This window comes from Eurosta solidaginis, chromosome 2 (genome assembly GCF_040869045.1).
Source record: "Eurosta solidaginis isolate ZX-2024a chromosome 2, ASM4086904v1, whole genome shotgun sequence".
Classification (NCBI taxonomy): domain Eukaryota; kingdom Metazoa; phylum Arthropoda; class Insecta; order Diptera; family Tephritidae; genus Eurosta; species Eurosta solidaginis.
The window spans coordinates 12,822,504-12,839,191 of record NC_090320.1 but is presented as its reverse complement, the minus strand read 5'-3'; the positions used below and the strand labels follow the sequence as shown (position 1 = coordinate 12,839,191).

General features: G+C 39.2%; 2 protein-coding genes across 2 annotated transcripts; one reads left to right on the top strand and one right to left on the bottom strand.

Moving 5' to 3' along the window:
* Window positions 1–2,872: 2,872 nt before the first annotated feature.
* Window positions 2,873–3,988, bottom strand: LOC137241467 (uncharacterized). Its single transcript, XM_067769081.1, has 2 exons — window positions 3,365–3,988; window positions 2,873–3,312 (listed from the first exon to the last, which is right to left on the bottom strand). The coding sequence occupies exons 1-2, from the start codon at window positions 3,849–3,851 to the stop codon at window positions 2,873–2,875; spliced, it is 927 nt and encodes a 308-aa protein (XP_067625182.1). The 5' UTR covers window positions 3,852–3,988.
* A 2,453-nt stretch (window positions 3,989–6,441) lies between these two features.
* Window positions 6,442–16,474, top strand: FIG4 (polyphosphoinositide phosphatase FIG4). Its single transcript, XM_067764437.1, has 3 exons — window positions 6,442–6,672; window positions 6,747–8,373; window positions 15,503–16,474. The coding sequence occupies exons 1-3, from the start codon at window positions 6,592–6,594 to the stop codon at window positions 16,369–16,371; spliced, it is 2,577 nt and encodes an 858-aa protein (XP_067620538.1). The 5' UTR covers window positions 6,442–6,591; the 3' UTR covers window positions 16,372–16,474.
* Window positions 16,475–16,688: the final 214 nt, after the last annotated feature.

Genomic DNA, 16,688 nt, shown 5'->3' with positions numbered 1-16,688 from the left:
GGTTGCATGTTGTATGAAAAATGTTCTTTGCAGTTGTACGTGCGTTTGCGGCAGCGGGCACCATCTCCAAAGAGCGGGCTCGCGTTTCCAAAAAATCTCGAAGCGAGGAACCGATGGCACATCGTCGGCTACAAGCGATAATTCCCACTGTTTTCGCGTTTCATAGGCTAATTTCGAAACAGTCAAATGGACAAGCCAGTCGTCCCAAAATTCAACCGGGCGTTTGAGGGCACGTAGCGCACCAACGTGCTGCAATGTTAAATTTAAAACGTGTTTAATTGCTTTTGCGGAGTCTTTCGATGCCTTTTTGATCGATGATAATGCTTTTATATGGCTGTCCACTATGACACGCATAACTTTATAGCGTGCTGTCAGCATATCCCAAGCTTCGCTGTAGTTGCTGTCGCTTACAGCAAAACTACTAACTAATTCCAATGCTTCACCATTTAAACAATTGCGCAAGTATTGCAACTTCTGTCCGTCCAACAAACTTGCATTGGAATTCACTAGTGAACAGAATGCGTCATGAAAAGTGATCCATTTTGTTGGATCGTCACTAAAGGATGGTAACTGCAGCTTCGGTAGCGGCATGAGTGCAGGTGCAGTCGGTTGGTTGCTTTTGTGGCGCAAGAATGGGCTTAAAATTTGATTTAGCGATCAAATACCACTCCTCACCTTGAATTCGTGCCTGCTCTTCTACTGCTGTGTTTTCGTCGCCACACGACACCTCCACTTCTTCTTGTGCTTTGCAGAAACGTTCCCACTGCTCCTCTAGCAATTGCAAATATGTGGTTGCAGCCTCTGCATCGACCGCAAGCGAATCGGCTTTGCCCGATTGCAAATGCCGCTTTAATGCATTTAAAGCAGAATCGCGAACTTTCAACGAAGACATTTTTTATTTGGGGGTTTTTATGAAATGTTTTAATTAAAGCGATGTGGACTGTATTTTGCGGAAATATTGCGCATCCGGGTCGAAGGACCAAAATGTTAGCGTTAAAATGCGGGTGGCGGGTTGTAAGTTTTACTTACGCGAGGATTAAAGCCGATTATAAAAAACACTTCCACTTGTTTTTCTTTGTTTAATTACTTTTAAGATAAACGGAAGTAGCCATTGACAGCTGACAGTCAGTGCTGCCAATGCCACTAATTGACGTTTGATATGATTACATATAAGGGCCGTTCCATTGGTTTATCGAGCTCTGGCTCTGGCTCAAATCTCATTGGAACGATCTGGATCAACTTTATGAGAACTGGCAGCACTAATATAAAACATCTGTTTTGTTGAAAATAAGAAGAAACGTACACAAAATTTTAAGATGCTGATAGAATTATTAACATTTAAATAGTTTCGCACGTAAGCAAACTATTTATTTTCCTTACATCATCTTCAAGTTGTTTACTCTTTCAGTGTTTTTGCTTTTAAATATGGGGAATTCTTTTATGTATACACAAATGTACACATATTTAGTTCAGTGCTACAATGGCTCAACTATATGGTTGGCTCATCTCACCAGCTGATTTTATTTTTTTCATTTCACTGTAGTAGAGATTGTCAGAAGGAGATGGCAAACTTAAAATGAAACCAACGAATTTACAACATTTTCTTACTACATACAAATGCTGCTAAGTTTTATGATTTCATTCCATTCCATTCGTCTAACAGCAACACTGATTTTGGCAATGTGAGCAAATGTATGTTGTTGCTGTAGAGATGAACCAACCATACAGTTGAGCCATGAGTGCTACCAACTCAAAAGTGGTTAGCTGTCAAAAAATCTACTACAGAAAACGAAACGAACAGAACTGCTATACGGATCAGAAATTGAACCAGATAAATATCAGGATCACAACGTTGTTGTTGCATTTGCATGTTAAATTTCTATCCGTATCTCGCTCAAGTCTCAATGGAACGTAACTATAGAGATGCCAATTAGGCGCAAACAATTTGCAAATTTGTATGTCTTCTCCTTTCTATTCCATACCTTACACCATCGCGCAGATTTTGACAATCTGTACAGAATGGTACACAATGCACAGTAGACTGAGTCGATTTATTAACCGATATCGCGCCATCGATTTTTCGATAGGATTTGGGCAACGGAAAAAAAGTTCCACTACGCATACCCAAAAAAATAATTTCGAGCTTGCCGAATTTAATTTTTTTGATTTTTTCGATTTTGATTTTTAAGGTTTTTTTCATGACCTACTAAAAAAATTTTCATTTGCTTGTAAAATTTTCATACCCTGTATACCCTGTCCGACCCAAAAATGTCCGCTGAAAATGTGGTCGATAGCAGTTTTTTGAAACTATTATTATAATTTTTTTTTTTTTTCAAAAAACTTATCGACAACGTTTTTAGCGAACATTTTTGGGTCGGACAGGGTATACATATGAAAATTTTGGGAAAATTTTAGAATAGCACCCCCCGAGTTCGGGGTTAAACTTGGTATCAAATGAAAGAGGGAGTTCTCCCGATCACAAATATATATAACTTAAAGTGCGCAGACTTATAGTTTACGAGTTATTTGATGTTAAAGTTTGCAAATTTAGCAAATTTCTATAGCACTTTCACTTACAATTTACACATCTTTCAAAACCTTTATGCACATAAATATCTATATAAATTGGCAACGATACACTAAAATTTCATTTTAGTATATTTCACATATAATTCTTGCATTGTTTTTACTTAATATAAAAGTTTTTATTAAATCAATCGCGCTTTTGTAGCAACATTCACATTTATGTATATATATGTATATTTTATTGATGACATTACAAAGCTGTGCTGCCACATGAACAAAGAAAAAACAAATATAAATATTACCTTGCCACCTTTCAGTTAATAAAGAAAAAGGAAAATATATATTTTTACGGACTGTACGTATATTTAATAGCCTCAATTAATTTCACGAATGGATCTTCGTGATTATTGCTAATTTTTTTTCTCCACAAATACTCACAAATTAAATCTGAAAAATTATAACAGTTATTCGTGTTATCCTCCAGCAAAAAGTGTTTAAATGCATGCCACTCCGACTCAATCCGCTGAGTATGCGTGCCATCTTCCGCCACAAAGGGGTGGTCCGGATCGCTGTGGTTCACTTTCCGATGCTCATACCCATATTCAGCCAAACAGTCGTACGCTTTCCAAAAATCGGTGTGTATCGTACTTCCTTCGACAACGTGCTTCTTTATGAGGGGTATGAGAACCTCCGCGGACCGAATATTTCCTGGACACACCTCCATCCGTATATGGTTGGTACCTTCTTGCACCATCCCCAACACCCAATGTCCTTCGACCCTTCGACCTGAAAAAAAAAATGTTTAACTATTTACGTGTAATATATATACTTTTATTACCTTTGTTATATTTCCGTTTTCCGAATTTGCTCTCGTCGATCTGGACAACTGTTCCGGGACCACCAATCCTTCCTTGAGCTTCCTGATGCGATATTTGATATAATACAACTACTTCACGACAGTAGTTGTACCAATCGCATATAGTTGCACTAGACAGGACTGTGCCCTTGAAAAAATATTCCTTCCGGACTTGCGACTGCTGCCAATGACACGCGTACGCGTACATTAAATAAAAAATTTGTGCGAGATCAATTTTCGCGTTTTCAAAAAAAGTGCCCGTTGCCCTCGAAATATTAGCCTTTGACCGGCATACCCCTTTCCGACATCGGAAACTTCCAACCGTGTTGTTTCCTTTGCATGATACCTGCATTTTAGTTTTATGCAGTCTACACTTTTTCGATGTCAAAACTAAACCGAGCTTTTCTGCGAAAAGAATGCACGACTCGCGTGTTTTACATTCTTCGTAAATTGCGATTAAATTCCACATCTCATTTACTTGTGATACCTTCAGAATATTTGATTTTCTTCCACTACTGAAATCGTCGTGTGTCACACCACTGCTGGTGGAAGGGACATCATCACAATCTAATAAGAAATCATATTTAACACACTGGCACAAAAAAAGTAATACAAAAACCTACCAACTGAAACAGTATTCATTTTGAAAAGTTGAAAAGAAATTTATAATTTAAAAGTTGTTTGTCGTTAAAGTTTGCAAATTTCTATACAACAGTTATTGCAAATTTCTATACAACAGTTATATGTGTATACGTATATATATTTTATGACTTTACAAATCAGTGCTGCCACATCTAAAAAACGGACCAAGTGCAGAATCGAAAAATAACTTATAAAAAAATCTTTCATCTGATGTATATATATCTTTAACTTTTCTAGTCTTTATTTACCAAAAATTTGAAAAAGCTCTTTTTTGCGTTCGTGAACGAGCTGATATTACCTTATAACTCTTATGTTTATTGTTATGTTAGCCGATCCAACACCGGCTGCGCCATGCACAGTAATTCTGCGTAGAACACCTTTCCGCGTAGGAGGTCCTTCGGCCGCGCTTATTTAAAATAACCCTGGGCTACGCCATGCCAAGTCCGGGTGTGTGGTATAACCGTGGCTACCGCCACGGTGATGTCCTTCCGCATATTACCTTATAACTCTTATGTTTATTGTTATATTAGCCGATCCAACACCGGCTGCGCCATGTACAGTAATTCTGCGTAGAACACCTTTCCGCGTAGGCGGCCTTCGGCCGCGCTTATTTAAAATAACCCTGGGCTTCGCCATGCCAAGTCCGGGTGTGTGGTATAACCGTGGCTACCGCCACGGTGATGTCCTTCCGCATATTACCTTATAACTCTTATGTTTATTGTTATGTTAGCCGATCCAACACCGGCTGCGCCATGCGCAGTAATTCTGCGTAGAACACCTTTCCGCGTAGGCGGCCTTCGGCCGCGCTTATTTAAAATAACCCTGGGCTACGCCATGCCAAGTCCGGGTGTGTGGTATAACCGTGGCTACCGCCACGGTGATGTCCTTCCGCATATTACCTTATAACTCTTATGTTTATTGTTATATTAGCCGATCCAACACCGGCTACGCCATGTACAGTAATTCTGCGTAGAACACCTTTCCGCGTAGGCGGCCTTCGGCCGCGCTTATTTAAAATAACCCTGGGCTACGCCATGCCAAGTCCGGGTGTGTGGTATAACCGTGGCTACCGCCACGGTGATGTCCTTCCGCATATTACCTAATAACTCTTATGTTTATTGTTATGTTAGCCGATCCAACACCGGCTGCGCCATGCACAGTAATTCTGCGTAGAACACCTTTCCGCGTAGGCGGCCTTCGGCCGCGCTTATTTAAAATAACCCTGGGCTACGCCATGCCAAGTCCGGGTGTGTGGTATAACCGTGGCTGCCGCCACGGTGATGTCCTTCCGCATATTACCTTATAACTCTTATGTTTATTGTTATATTAGCCGATCCAACACCGGCTACGCCATGTACAGTAATTCTGCGTAGAACACCTTTCCGCGTAGGCGGCCTTCGGCCGCGCTTATTTAAAATAACCCTGGGCTACGCCATGCCAAGTCCGGGTGTGTGGTATAACCGTGGCTACCGCCACGGTGATGTCCTTCCGCATATTACCTTATAACTCTTATGTTTATTTTTATGTTAGCCGATCCAACACCGGCTGCGCCATGCACAGTAATTCTGCGAAGAACACCTTTCCGCGTAGGCGGCCTTCGGCCGCGCTTATTTAAAATAACCCTGGGCTACGCCATGCCAAGTCCGGGTGCGTGGTATAACCGTGGCTACCGCCACAGTGATGTCCTTCCGCATAGTAGTAAAAATATATATTTTCCTTTTTCTTTATTAACTGAAAGGTGGCACGTTAATATTTATATTTGTTTTTTGTTTGTTGATGTGGCAGCACAGCTTTGTAATGTCATCGATAAAATACATACATACATAAATGTGAATGTTGCTACAAAAGCGCGATTTATTTAATAAAAACATTTAAATTAAGTAAAAACAATGCAAGAATTATATGTGAAATATACTAAAATGAAATTTAAGTGTATCGTTGCCAATTTATATAGGTATTTATGAGCATAAAAGTTTTGAAAGATGTGTAAATTGTAAGTGAGAGTGCTATAGAAATTTGCTAAATTTGCAAACTTTAACATCAAATAACTCGTAAACTATAAGTCTGCGCACTTTAAGTTATATATATTTGTGATCGGGAGAACTCCCTCTTTCATTTGATACCAAGTTTAACCCCGAACTCGGGGGGTGCTAAACTAAATCGCTGCCAAAATTTTTTTAGTAGGTCATGAAAAAAACCTTAAAAATTAAAGTCGAAAAAAAGTCAAAAAAATGAAATTTCCCAGCCTCGAAAATTATCTGAGCCCAAATACTATTGAGAAATCGATGGCGCGATATCGGTTAACTTTCGTCCATACAAATGGACCCACCCTAATGTACAGGTATGCTGTTACTGTAGAGATGAGCCAACCACATAGTTCAACCATGTTCAACAATCAGAAACAGCTGATTATTTACTATAAGCTGATCGATATTTGGTTTTCTTACAAACAATTATTTTCTTTTCACGAAGTTGGCTAATAGTAAATTGAGTAGCTTTACGGGGACAAATATAATTACCTGAAAACTAACCAACAAAAGATTTAACTGAGTAAATTCAAAGGCAAAATGAACAACGACAATGCAAATATATTTTTTAACCCACTTATAAGTGCGATACAAAAAGTTGTGCTCTACGAGACACGCACGGTAAGTAAGCTACGCCCCTTTTTTCTCACTACGTTCTTATTTGTTTGATTATATTATTCTTTAATATATATCAGCGTCTCTACCTTGTGGGCAGCAACAATCGAGAGACGCGGTTTCGTTTGCTCACCATTGATCGTACGCAGCACGATCGCGTAGTCATCGATGAGAATCCAAATGAACTGAACGCGTTGGAAATTCGCCGTTTCCTTATATCACTTGGCAGCTCACCGCGTGTGACCTCTGCCTATGGTGTACTTGGCTTTGTACGCTTTCTGGAAGGTTATTACTTGCTGCTCGTTACTAAACGCAAATGTTGTGCACACATTGGCATGCATTTAATTTACACCATTAAGGATACGGTAATGGTGCGTGTTAATGAATCGAGTACACTGCGTACACCACATCCATATGAAGAACGTTATAAGAAAATGTTTCAAAGTATCGATTGGCGTAGTAATTTTTATTTCTCCTATTCATATGATTTAACACGCACTCTACAATATAATGAATCAGCGCCACGTTATGTAGGACCCAATGTCGATTTGGAACATGATGAACCCTTGCCAGATTGGAATAAATTAACAAATAATGTTGTAGCGCCAGATGAACGTGTGAACTATGCTTTTCGCAGCACCCCACGTACGCGCTTTGTCTGGAATGCTTTCCTCTTACAGTCGATGCGTGGCATAATGCTTAAGGATTGGCTGTTAGAGGTCACACATGGCTATATTAGCCAATCGTGTATAAGTGTATTTGGCCGACATGTTAATGTATGTTTGATTGCACGTCGAAGTACACGTTTTGCTGGTACACGTTTTCTCAAACGTGGCGCCAATTGTCAAGGTGATGTAGCAAATGAAGTGGAAACAGAGCAAATCGTAACAGATGGTCAACGTATGTGCTCCTTTACACAAATGCGTGGTTCAGTGCCATCGCATTGGTCGCAGGATGTTGTAAAAATGGTACCTAAACCACAAATACAACTGGATATTTGTGATCCGTATGCACAAACACCAGCTCGTCATTTTGAGCGTTTACTCTTTCATTATGGTGCACCAGTAATTATGTTGAATTTGGTAAAAAAGCGTGAAAAGCGCAAACATGAATCAATCATCTCCAAAGAGTTGGTGGACAGCATCCGCTATTTAAATCAATTCCTGCCACCACAACATCGTATGAAGCATATACATTTCGATATGGCACGTAAGAGTCGCGCTGGTGGCAATGTCATGGAAATGTTGGCCGACATATCAGAAAGTATTGTTCAACAGACTGACATGTTTTTTAAAGCGCGTGGTAGTGAATGCACTTTTCAAACAGGGATAGTGCGTACGAATTGCGTAGATTGCTTAGATCGCACAAATACAGCACAGTTTGCTATTGGCAAGTGTGCTTTGGGTCATCAGTTGGAACGTTTGGGTTTTGTCAAATCTGCCAAATTGGAATTTGATTCGGATTGTGTGACGATGTTAGAGAATTTATATGAGGAGCATGGTGATACGTTGGCGCTACAATATGGTGGCTCCCAGCTGGTGCATCGTATAAAAACGTACCGAAAGACAGCAGCATGGGCTTCACAAGGCAATGACATTATGCAAACTTTGAGTCGTTATTACAGTAATACCTTCAGTGATACCGAAAAGCAGCACAGTATTAATATATTTCTTGGCTATTATATACCCAGCAAAAATCATACCAAGCGTAAGTTTTTCATGTTAATATTCAAAATACTTCAATAGAATTAGTATGCATAGACATTTCTCCGGGCAGAATGCTGTACACCAGCTACGTAAACGATCACATACACACGCACTTTTTGGTGGCTTGCAACTCGTTGGTTAGTTGAATGGTATGACGTCTTTCACCTCTTGCCACTAATCTCATGCTTTCATGACCCTGTTAACTCCAAACATGTTAAAGAAGGTGAATTAAACCAAAGGTTCGAGTAATCAAACAAATCGTTTCCGTGGCAGTTGAATTAGTATCAGCTGGTGCTAGTACCTAACCTTCAGGAAGTGTTTCCGAGGAATTGAAGCTTGCCCGTACTCGGAGCATGTGCAAGTCAGGCAATCTTATTGTATTTTGAACTCATATTGTAAAATGTCTGGTTCGTGTACTTAATTTCCGATCACGTTGAAGTTGAAAATGAGATAACCAAGATAGCTCTGAATTGTTATAAACAAGGCAATCAATTGTTTAGGTATTATTCTTAAGAACATATGAGCTATACCAATATATCCGCATAGAATTAGTGTGATAGAGATGATGAAGGGCTCCCAAGGGTTAAATATCAAGCAAATCAGGATTCCGACGGACAAAGCTCATGGAGCCGGGGTCGAGTTTTCTCTTCATATTTTGACAACTGTAAAACGTTTTGATTTCTAAAAACTCATGATCATATTAAAAAGCAATATGTTGCCAAGGAGTCCCCCAGCGGGTTAGAGGGTCAGAATATACCCGCGGTAGGTATGCCTGTCGTAAGAAGCGACTAAAATACTAGATTCAAGGGGCTGTGTAGCGCAACCCTTCAACCCTGCCAGCGCAATTTATAGCTTCTCCAAACCCAATTGTCAACCTCACCTATCTGCGGCGAATCCTGTTTCACAACAGACTCCTCATGGAACTTGGGAGTGGGGAGGGAGGGATAGCCTGAAGGTTTAATGTGGCCATATAAATCGTTCCCGAGATAGTCGGGCTAGCACCTTAATGGTGCTGGTTTACTGGAGCGTACTGGATCTGTCTCCGGCAAAGGACCATCACATCGATAACACTCCCCAAAGCTTTCGGGGAGCAACCTTATCGCTACAGCAACAACAACCACATTGCCAAGGAGTTACTAGGAAACTCAGACCACATTTAAAGCATATTTAAATACCCGCCTTGGAAAAAGCACAAGTACATACATATTAGAGATATACGCCGCCGCCGCTGATTATCAAAAATGTCGGCACGGCGGCGTCCCGTGCGTTACTATATTTTCTAATTGTTTAAGACTGTTTAGGCCATTTATTGTTCATGTCGAAAATTGGTCAGATATGGTCGAGAGTGGTATCAGAAACTAAGAAGCTAATTGCGAAATTTATCTCTTTCTAATTGTTCGAAAGTTATTTAAAAAAAACAGGCGTGTTCGATATCAGCTTAACACGGACTTTGCATCACCCAATTCACCAAGTTATTAAAACAAAACACCAAACAAAACACTAAAAACGCTCATTACCACATACAAAGCAATTGACCAGCCGATTGCATGCTATGCGTCCCCTATATGGTCGGCAAGCCTAAAAACTACTCACTGGAAGAAGCTATAGGCCTGCCAAAATACTGATCTCAGAACCGCCACGGGCTGCCTTCTTATGTCCCCAGAACACCATCTACATAATGAGGCGAGAATACTCCCCATCAGGGAGAGAAATGAGATGCTAACCAAACAGTTCCTGTTGAATATCCAGAAACCTGGGCATCCCAACAAATATCTGATTGATGAGCCAACACCGCCTAGGGGCTTAAGGCGTCATCTCCGTAAGCATTTTGAGGAAATACGGCACCTGAGAGCTCAGCCGTATGAAGCAAAACAACACAAGCAGGCCCTCAGTGTACTCCACAAATAGGCGTTGGACCTTTATGCCAGGAATTGCCCGGTGAATCCAGTACTCAAAGAACAGTACCCAAAACTTGCGGAAGAGGAACGCATACTCCCCAGGGAAACGCGAGTCACTCTAGCTAAACTTCGTTCTGGATACTGTAACAGGCTAAACTCTTACCTATCCAGAATCAACCCGACATACAAAATGTATGCCCCGCTTGCAATGTGTCCCCACATGACACCAACCATCTCTTTAATTGTAATGTGGAACCAACGCCTCTAACACCCCTTTCATAGTTCACCCCTGTTGAAACAGCAAGTTTCCTTGGACTCCCGTTAGAAGATATTGATGAAAATTTGTGATCGGTCGCACCTATTAGGTGGGGCGAAGCACCGGCAAAGGACCATCACATCAATAACACTCCCCAACGCCTTCGGGGAGCAACCTTATCGCTACAACAAAAACAACGAGACTTTTAAGAATTTTATTTTTACGAAAATTGACTTTGTTATTTAATTTAATCTCCACAGTTCTACATATTATTTCGGTGTTTTATATCATATTTATACTCAGCTGAGCAGAGCTCACAGAGTATATTAACTTTGTTCGCATAACGGTAATCCGTAACGGCATAAACTAATAGAGATAGATATAGACTTCTATATATCAAAATGATCTGGGCGAAAAAAGAAATTCATTTAGCCATGTCCGTCTGTCCGTCCGTCTGTCCGTAAACACGATAACTTGAGTAAATTTTGAGGTATTTTAATGAAATTTCGTATGTGGGTTCCTGGGCGCTCATCTCAGATCGCTATTTAAAATGAACGAAATCGGACTACAACCACGCCCACTTTTTCGATATCGAAATTTTCAAAAAACCGAAAAAGTGCGATAATTCATTACCAAAGACGGCTATAGCGATGAAACTTGGAAGGTCGGTTGACCTTGTGACGCAAAATAGAGAACTAGTAAAATTTTGGACAATGGACGTGGCACCGCCCACTTTTAAAATAAGGTAATTTAAAAGTTTTGCAAGCTGTAATTTGGCAGTCGTTGAGAATATCATGATGAAATTTGGCGCGCACGTTACTCCTACTACTATATTTGTGCTAAATAAAAATTAGCAAAATCGGATGACGAACAGGGCCACTTTAAAAAAAAAATTTTTTTTTAAGTCAAATTTTAACCCTTCTGTTACATTCCGGTCATTTCATGACCTTTTTTTGTTGAATTTTATCATATCTGCTAATATTAACAACATTTCACAATTTCCTTTCATGACTTTGTGTACTGACATAAATCCAATATAAAAGCATAAAAAAATGATTTTGATTTAATAAACAGGTGCGCGCACCTTCGGGTCATTCGGTGACCCATCAGCTGATTTACATATAAATTGTATATTTCGCGCCTTTTTTGTGGTCAAGTTTTTGCGGCAAAAGCTTGTATTGGTTAAATTCTTATAAAAATGGAAAGATTTCAAGCTTCTGTAAGTATTTTTATTATAATATGTAATTATTATTGGTGTGTTTATTTATGAAAATTTGGTTTAGAGGCCAAATCGTCTGACTCAAAGCCAAATAGAATGCCTATGTATTATGGACAGAAATTAATCCTTCGTGGAATGCTGCAAAAACATATAAACGTAGACCTTTCCTCGAAAATCTTGGCTTAGACCTTGTTCATGGGGAAATTGAACGCAGAACTCAACCGTCAGCAGATATTGTACGCAATATGAGAGCGGACGCAGAGCAACCAAGCACTTCGGCAGGAACTGTTCGGAAAAAAAGAAAACCTAGTCAGCGAGCCACCTGTGCAGTTTGCCCTAGCTCAATTCATCGCAAAATGTACGAAAGGTGCACGGTTTGCAAAAACCCTGCGTGTCCACAACATCGTTCAACGGTTACGGTTTCAAAAACCTATTGTTTGGAGCATTCAAATTAAAAAAATGTATGTAATGTATTTAAATATGTATATATACAGCTTAATAATCAATAAAACTAATGAATTTTAAAAACTTATATTAATATTATAAACTTTTATACTGATATCTAAGCAAAACACAGGTAAGGTCATTTCGTGACCGGAATAACACATGTGTAAGTTTTTTTTGAATGTAATAGAAGGGTTAACAAAAAATTTAATATCTTTACAGTATATAAGTAAATTATGTCAACATTCAACTCCAGTAATGATATGGTGCAACAAAATACAAAAATAAAAGAAAATTTCAAAATGGGCGTGGCTCCGCCCTTTTTTATTTAATTCGTCTAGAATACTTTTAATGCCATAAGTCGAACAAAAATCTACCAATCCTTGTGAAATTTGGTAGGGGCATATATTCTATGACGATAACTGTTTTCTGTGAAAATGGGCGAAATCGGTTGAAGCCGCGCCCAGTTTTTATGCACAGTCGACCGTCTGTCCTTCCGCTCGGCCGTTAACACGATAACTTGAGCAAAAATCGATATATCTTAACTAAACTTAGTTCACGTACTTATCTGAACTCACTTATCTTGGTATAAAAAATGGCCGAAATCCGACATGACCACGCCCACTTTTTCGATATGGAAAATTACGAAAAATTAAAAAAATGCCATAATTCTATACCAAATATGAAAAAAGGGATAAAACATGGTAATTGGATTGGTTTATTGACGCAAAATATAAATTTAGAAAAAACTTCGTAAAATGGGTGTGACACCTACCATATTAAGTAGAAGAAAATGAAAAAGTTCTGCAGGGCGAAATCAAAAGCTCTTGGAATCTTGCCAGGAATACTATTCGTGGTATTATATATATAAATAAATTAGCGGTACCCGACAGATGATGTTCTGGGTCACCCTGGTCCACATTTTGGACGATGTCTCGAAAACGCCTTAACATATACAACTAAGGGCCACTCCCATTTAAAACCCTCATTAGTACCTTTAATTTGATGCCCATATCGTACAAACACATTCCAGGGTTACCACTGGTCCACCCTTATGGCGATATCTCGAAAAGGCGTCCACCTATATAACTAAGACCCACTACGTTTTAAATAATCATTAAAACCTTTCATTTGATACCCATATCGTACAAACGCATTCTAGTCACCCCTGGTCCATCTTTATGGCAATATCTGGAAAAGGCGTCCACATATATAACTAAGGCCCACTCCCTTTTAAAATACTCATTAACACCTTTCATTTGATACCCATATCGTACAACACACATTCTAGAGTCACCCCTGGTCCACCTTTATGGTGATATCCCGAAATGGCGTCCACCTATAGAACTATGGCCCACTCTCTTTTAAAATACTCTTTAATACCTTCCATTTGAAACTTATGTCATACAAACACATTCCAGGGTTACCCTAGGTTCTTTTTGCTAAATGGTGATTTTCCTTTATTTTGTCTTCAAAGCTCTCAGCTGAGTATGTAATGTTCGGTTACACCCGAACTTAGCCTTCCTTACTTGTTTGTATTTTATATTTATATAGTTTTATATTTGTTGATACTCTGACTGAAAACACGATGGCGCGTCGGAAGTTAGACGAAGACCGTATCCTGGCCGCTCTTTTAGAAACCGATGATGAGATGTCCTGTGAGGAAACGGATAGCGAGGTAGAAAGCCATGATAGCGAAGATGACGTGCAAAGTGACGCAGAGGAAACTTTCGAAGACGAAGAGAGAGAACTTTCTACACCTACTGGCAATGGAGACAGTATTGTACAACCAGCTACCGACAACGGAGAAAGTGTCGAACAACCAGCTTCTCAGCGAATAATTACTTTGCAGCAGCAACTAGGCGTGGCCGAATGCCAGCAATGAATATTGTTAGATCCCGAAGAGACCCCCAACGAGTTTTTCGTAATCTATATGATCCTCTTTTATGCTTCAGAAATAATAACCGTTATGGTGAAGTGGACTAATGCCGAGATAAATTTGAAACGAAACATATCTATGACTGGTACTGCATTTCGCGATACAAACGAAGCTGAAATTCGTGTCTTGATTGGGATTCTAGTGATGACAGCAGTAAGAAAGGATAACCACACGTCTACAGATGAGTTATTTGACCGGTCTTCGTCAATGGTGTATGTCTGTGATGAGTCGTGAAAGGTTTGATTTTTTGATAAGATGTCTCCGAATGGATGATAAAAGTTTACGTCCCACATTACGAGAAAGTGATGTATTTACTCCTGTATCGCTAATTATACTCCGAGAGCTCACTTAACTATAGATGATCAATTAATTGGCTTTCGCGGCCGCTGTCCATTTAGGATGTATAAGGTTTTAAGCCGCAAGAGCTTCATGAAAAAACCTTAGCACGGAACTTACATCGCCATATATGCGTAAGAGATTAGAACAACCTACTTTGAAGAGCTACTTGCGGGAAAGTATAACTAATATGTTACCAAAAGAAACTGTTCATTCATCCGAAGATGACGTTGCTGAATAGCCTGAACCAAAAAAGCGAACTTACCGCACATACTGTCCCTCAAAAATAAGGCGCAAAGCAAATGCAATGTGCATTAAATGCAAAAGAGTTATTGGCCATGAGCATAATATTGATGTGTTCCAAAGCTGTGTCTGATTGATTTTATAAACTTATGAATTTTTATCTTACAAAATATTTCTTTTATATTTAGTTTATAAGTCAAAATGGCTAATAATAGACTGAAAATAAATTATTTTTCACCCTAAGAAATATGTTACCTAAGCTTTGTTGAAAATTGAAGAAGTTGAATTTTTTTTGTTTTTTTCGCATTAAATAAATAAACAAAAATTCTAAATGATATTTGTATTTCATTTGTATGTAAGAGTGTAATCCATATCAGTTTATTCGATTTAAGTAAGTAAAATATGATAATATATCTGACTAGAATTCATGCGTAAATTTTACGCAGGATTTTCCTTTACGTATGTCAGAATATGATTATCTTTCTAGGGTTAAATGTATGTATTTAAAACAAAACCTTTCCTAAATATTATTTTTTTAAATAGAAAAATCAAGCTTTTTAAAGTAAGAACACCGGTGTACGCCGCGCGCCGCCCACGCCGCAGCCGCCGGTATATAATAGAGCCTACGCCACCGCCGCCGATAAAATGATCGGCGTAAACCTCTAATACATATCACCTGACCGAAGACTAAACATGATTTTAGGAAGAAAGCACACAATAGTTTCAAACTCTTAGTGGAATCCTCCACCTTGTCTCCTAATTCATTCTAAACGCAATCTTCTTAATTAATTACAGAAAATCAACCCATCTGGGAAATGCAAACGGATTACTATATGCACTATAAGCCACTCTCACCACAAAATGAAACACGTCTAATTACCGATTGGGTGCGTCGTAAGGTCCGCACATGCTTGCCCTATTCCACCTCTGATTCCAACAAAATTGTCAAGGAACTATTTCGCGTTCATTCCAAAGGTCTTGAAATGATCGATGCATATGCAAACTATCATCAATCATTCAAGTGGACCGATCTCAGTGAACACATAGCATTTGAAATAAGTCAACTGGCCCTGCGTTACATGCCTACATTCCGCACCAACTATTCACCATTTCACCGACAAGTGAAAGAACGTAAAGCTCAAAAGAATCCCAATCTTACCGGCCAAAGCTCAACAAGTTCCACAAATAGTAATTCATCAAGTTCAACATCGGAAGCAGACGATAGCTCAACAGATGAAGATTTAAGTGCTGGTTATTCCATTAAAGATACCAATCAAACTGAGTCCATAGAGCAGGAATCATTTACGCTCGAGTCTCTATTTCCACCCATGGAGGAAGTGTATGGTTGTAAAATTACAAATCCATCTAAAGCTAATATGGCCATATACAAGAAGTATGTGCAAATGGGCAAAATGTGTAGTACGCTGCCATCGTCAATGGCACCACGTGAACGTGATAATGAAATGTCTAAGCTAATGCGTGGTATGAATTTGCGTCCGCTCAATGATTATGGAAATGATACTTATTTAAGTGTTAAGTCTCCAACGGTTAGCGCAGAAAGTCGAAAGATCTATGCTGAATATTGTAAGGTGCCGCGTAATTTCAATGCAGTGCCGAAATTTGAAGAAATCGATGTGCTCTATCGTTATGTTCAAATGCTTTAGGATCGCGAGCAGATACTGAAGGATTTATAATTAGAAATAAGTATTATTTTTTCACCTAACTCATATTTTACTATTTTAATAAATAATTAAGTAAACACTCTTAGCCTTACGTTGTTGTTGTTTTTGTTGTATTAATGACACTCCCCGAAGGCTTTGGGGAGTGTTTACTGATGTTGATGGTCCTTTGCCGGATATATATCCGGTATGTTCCGGCAACAAAGCACCATTAAGGAACTAGCCCGACAATTTCGGGAACGATTTACATGACTATATTAAATCATCTAGGCCATCCCGCCCTCCCCATCCCCTAGTTACAT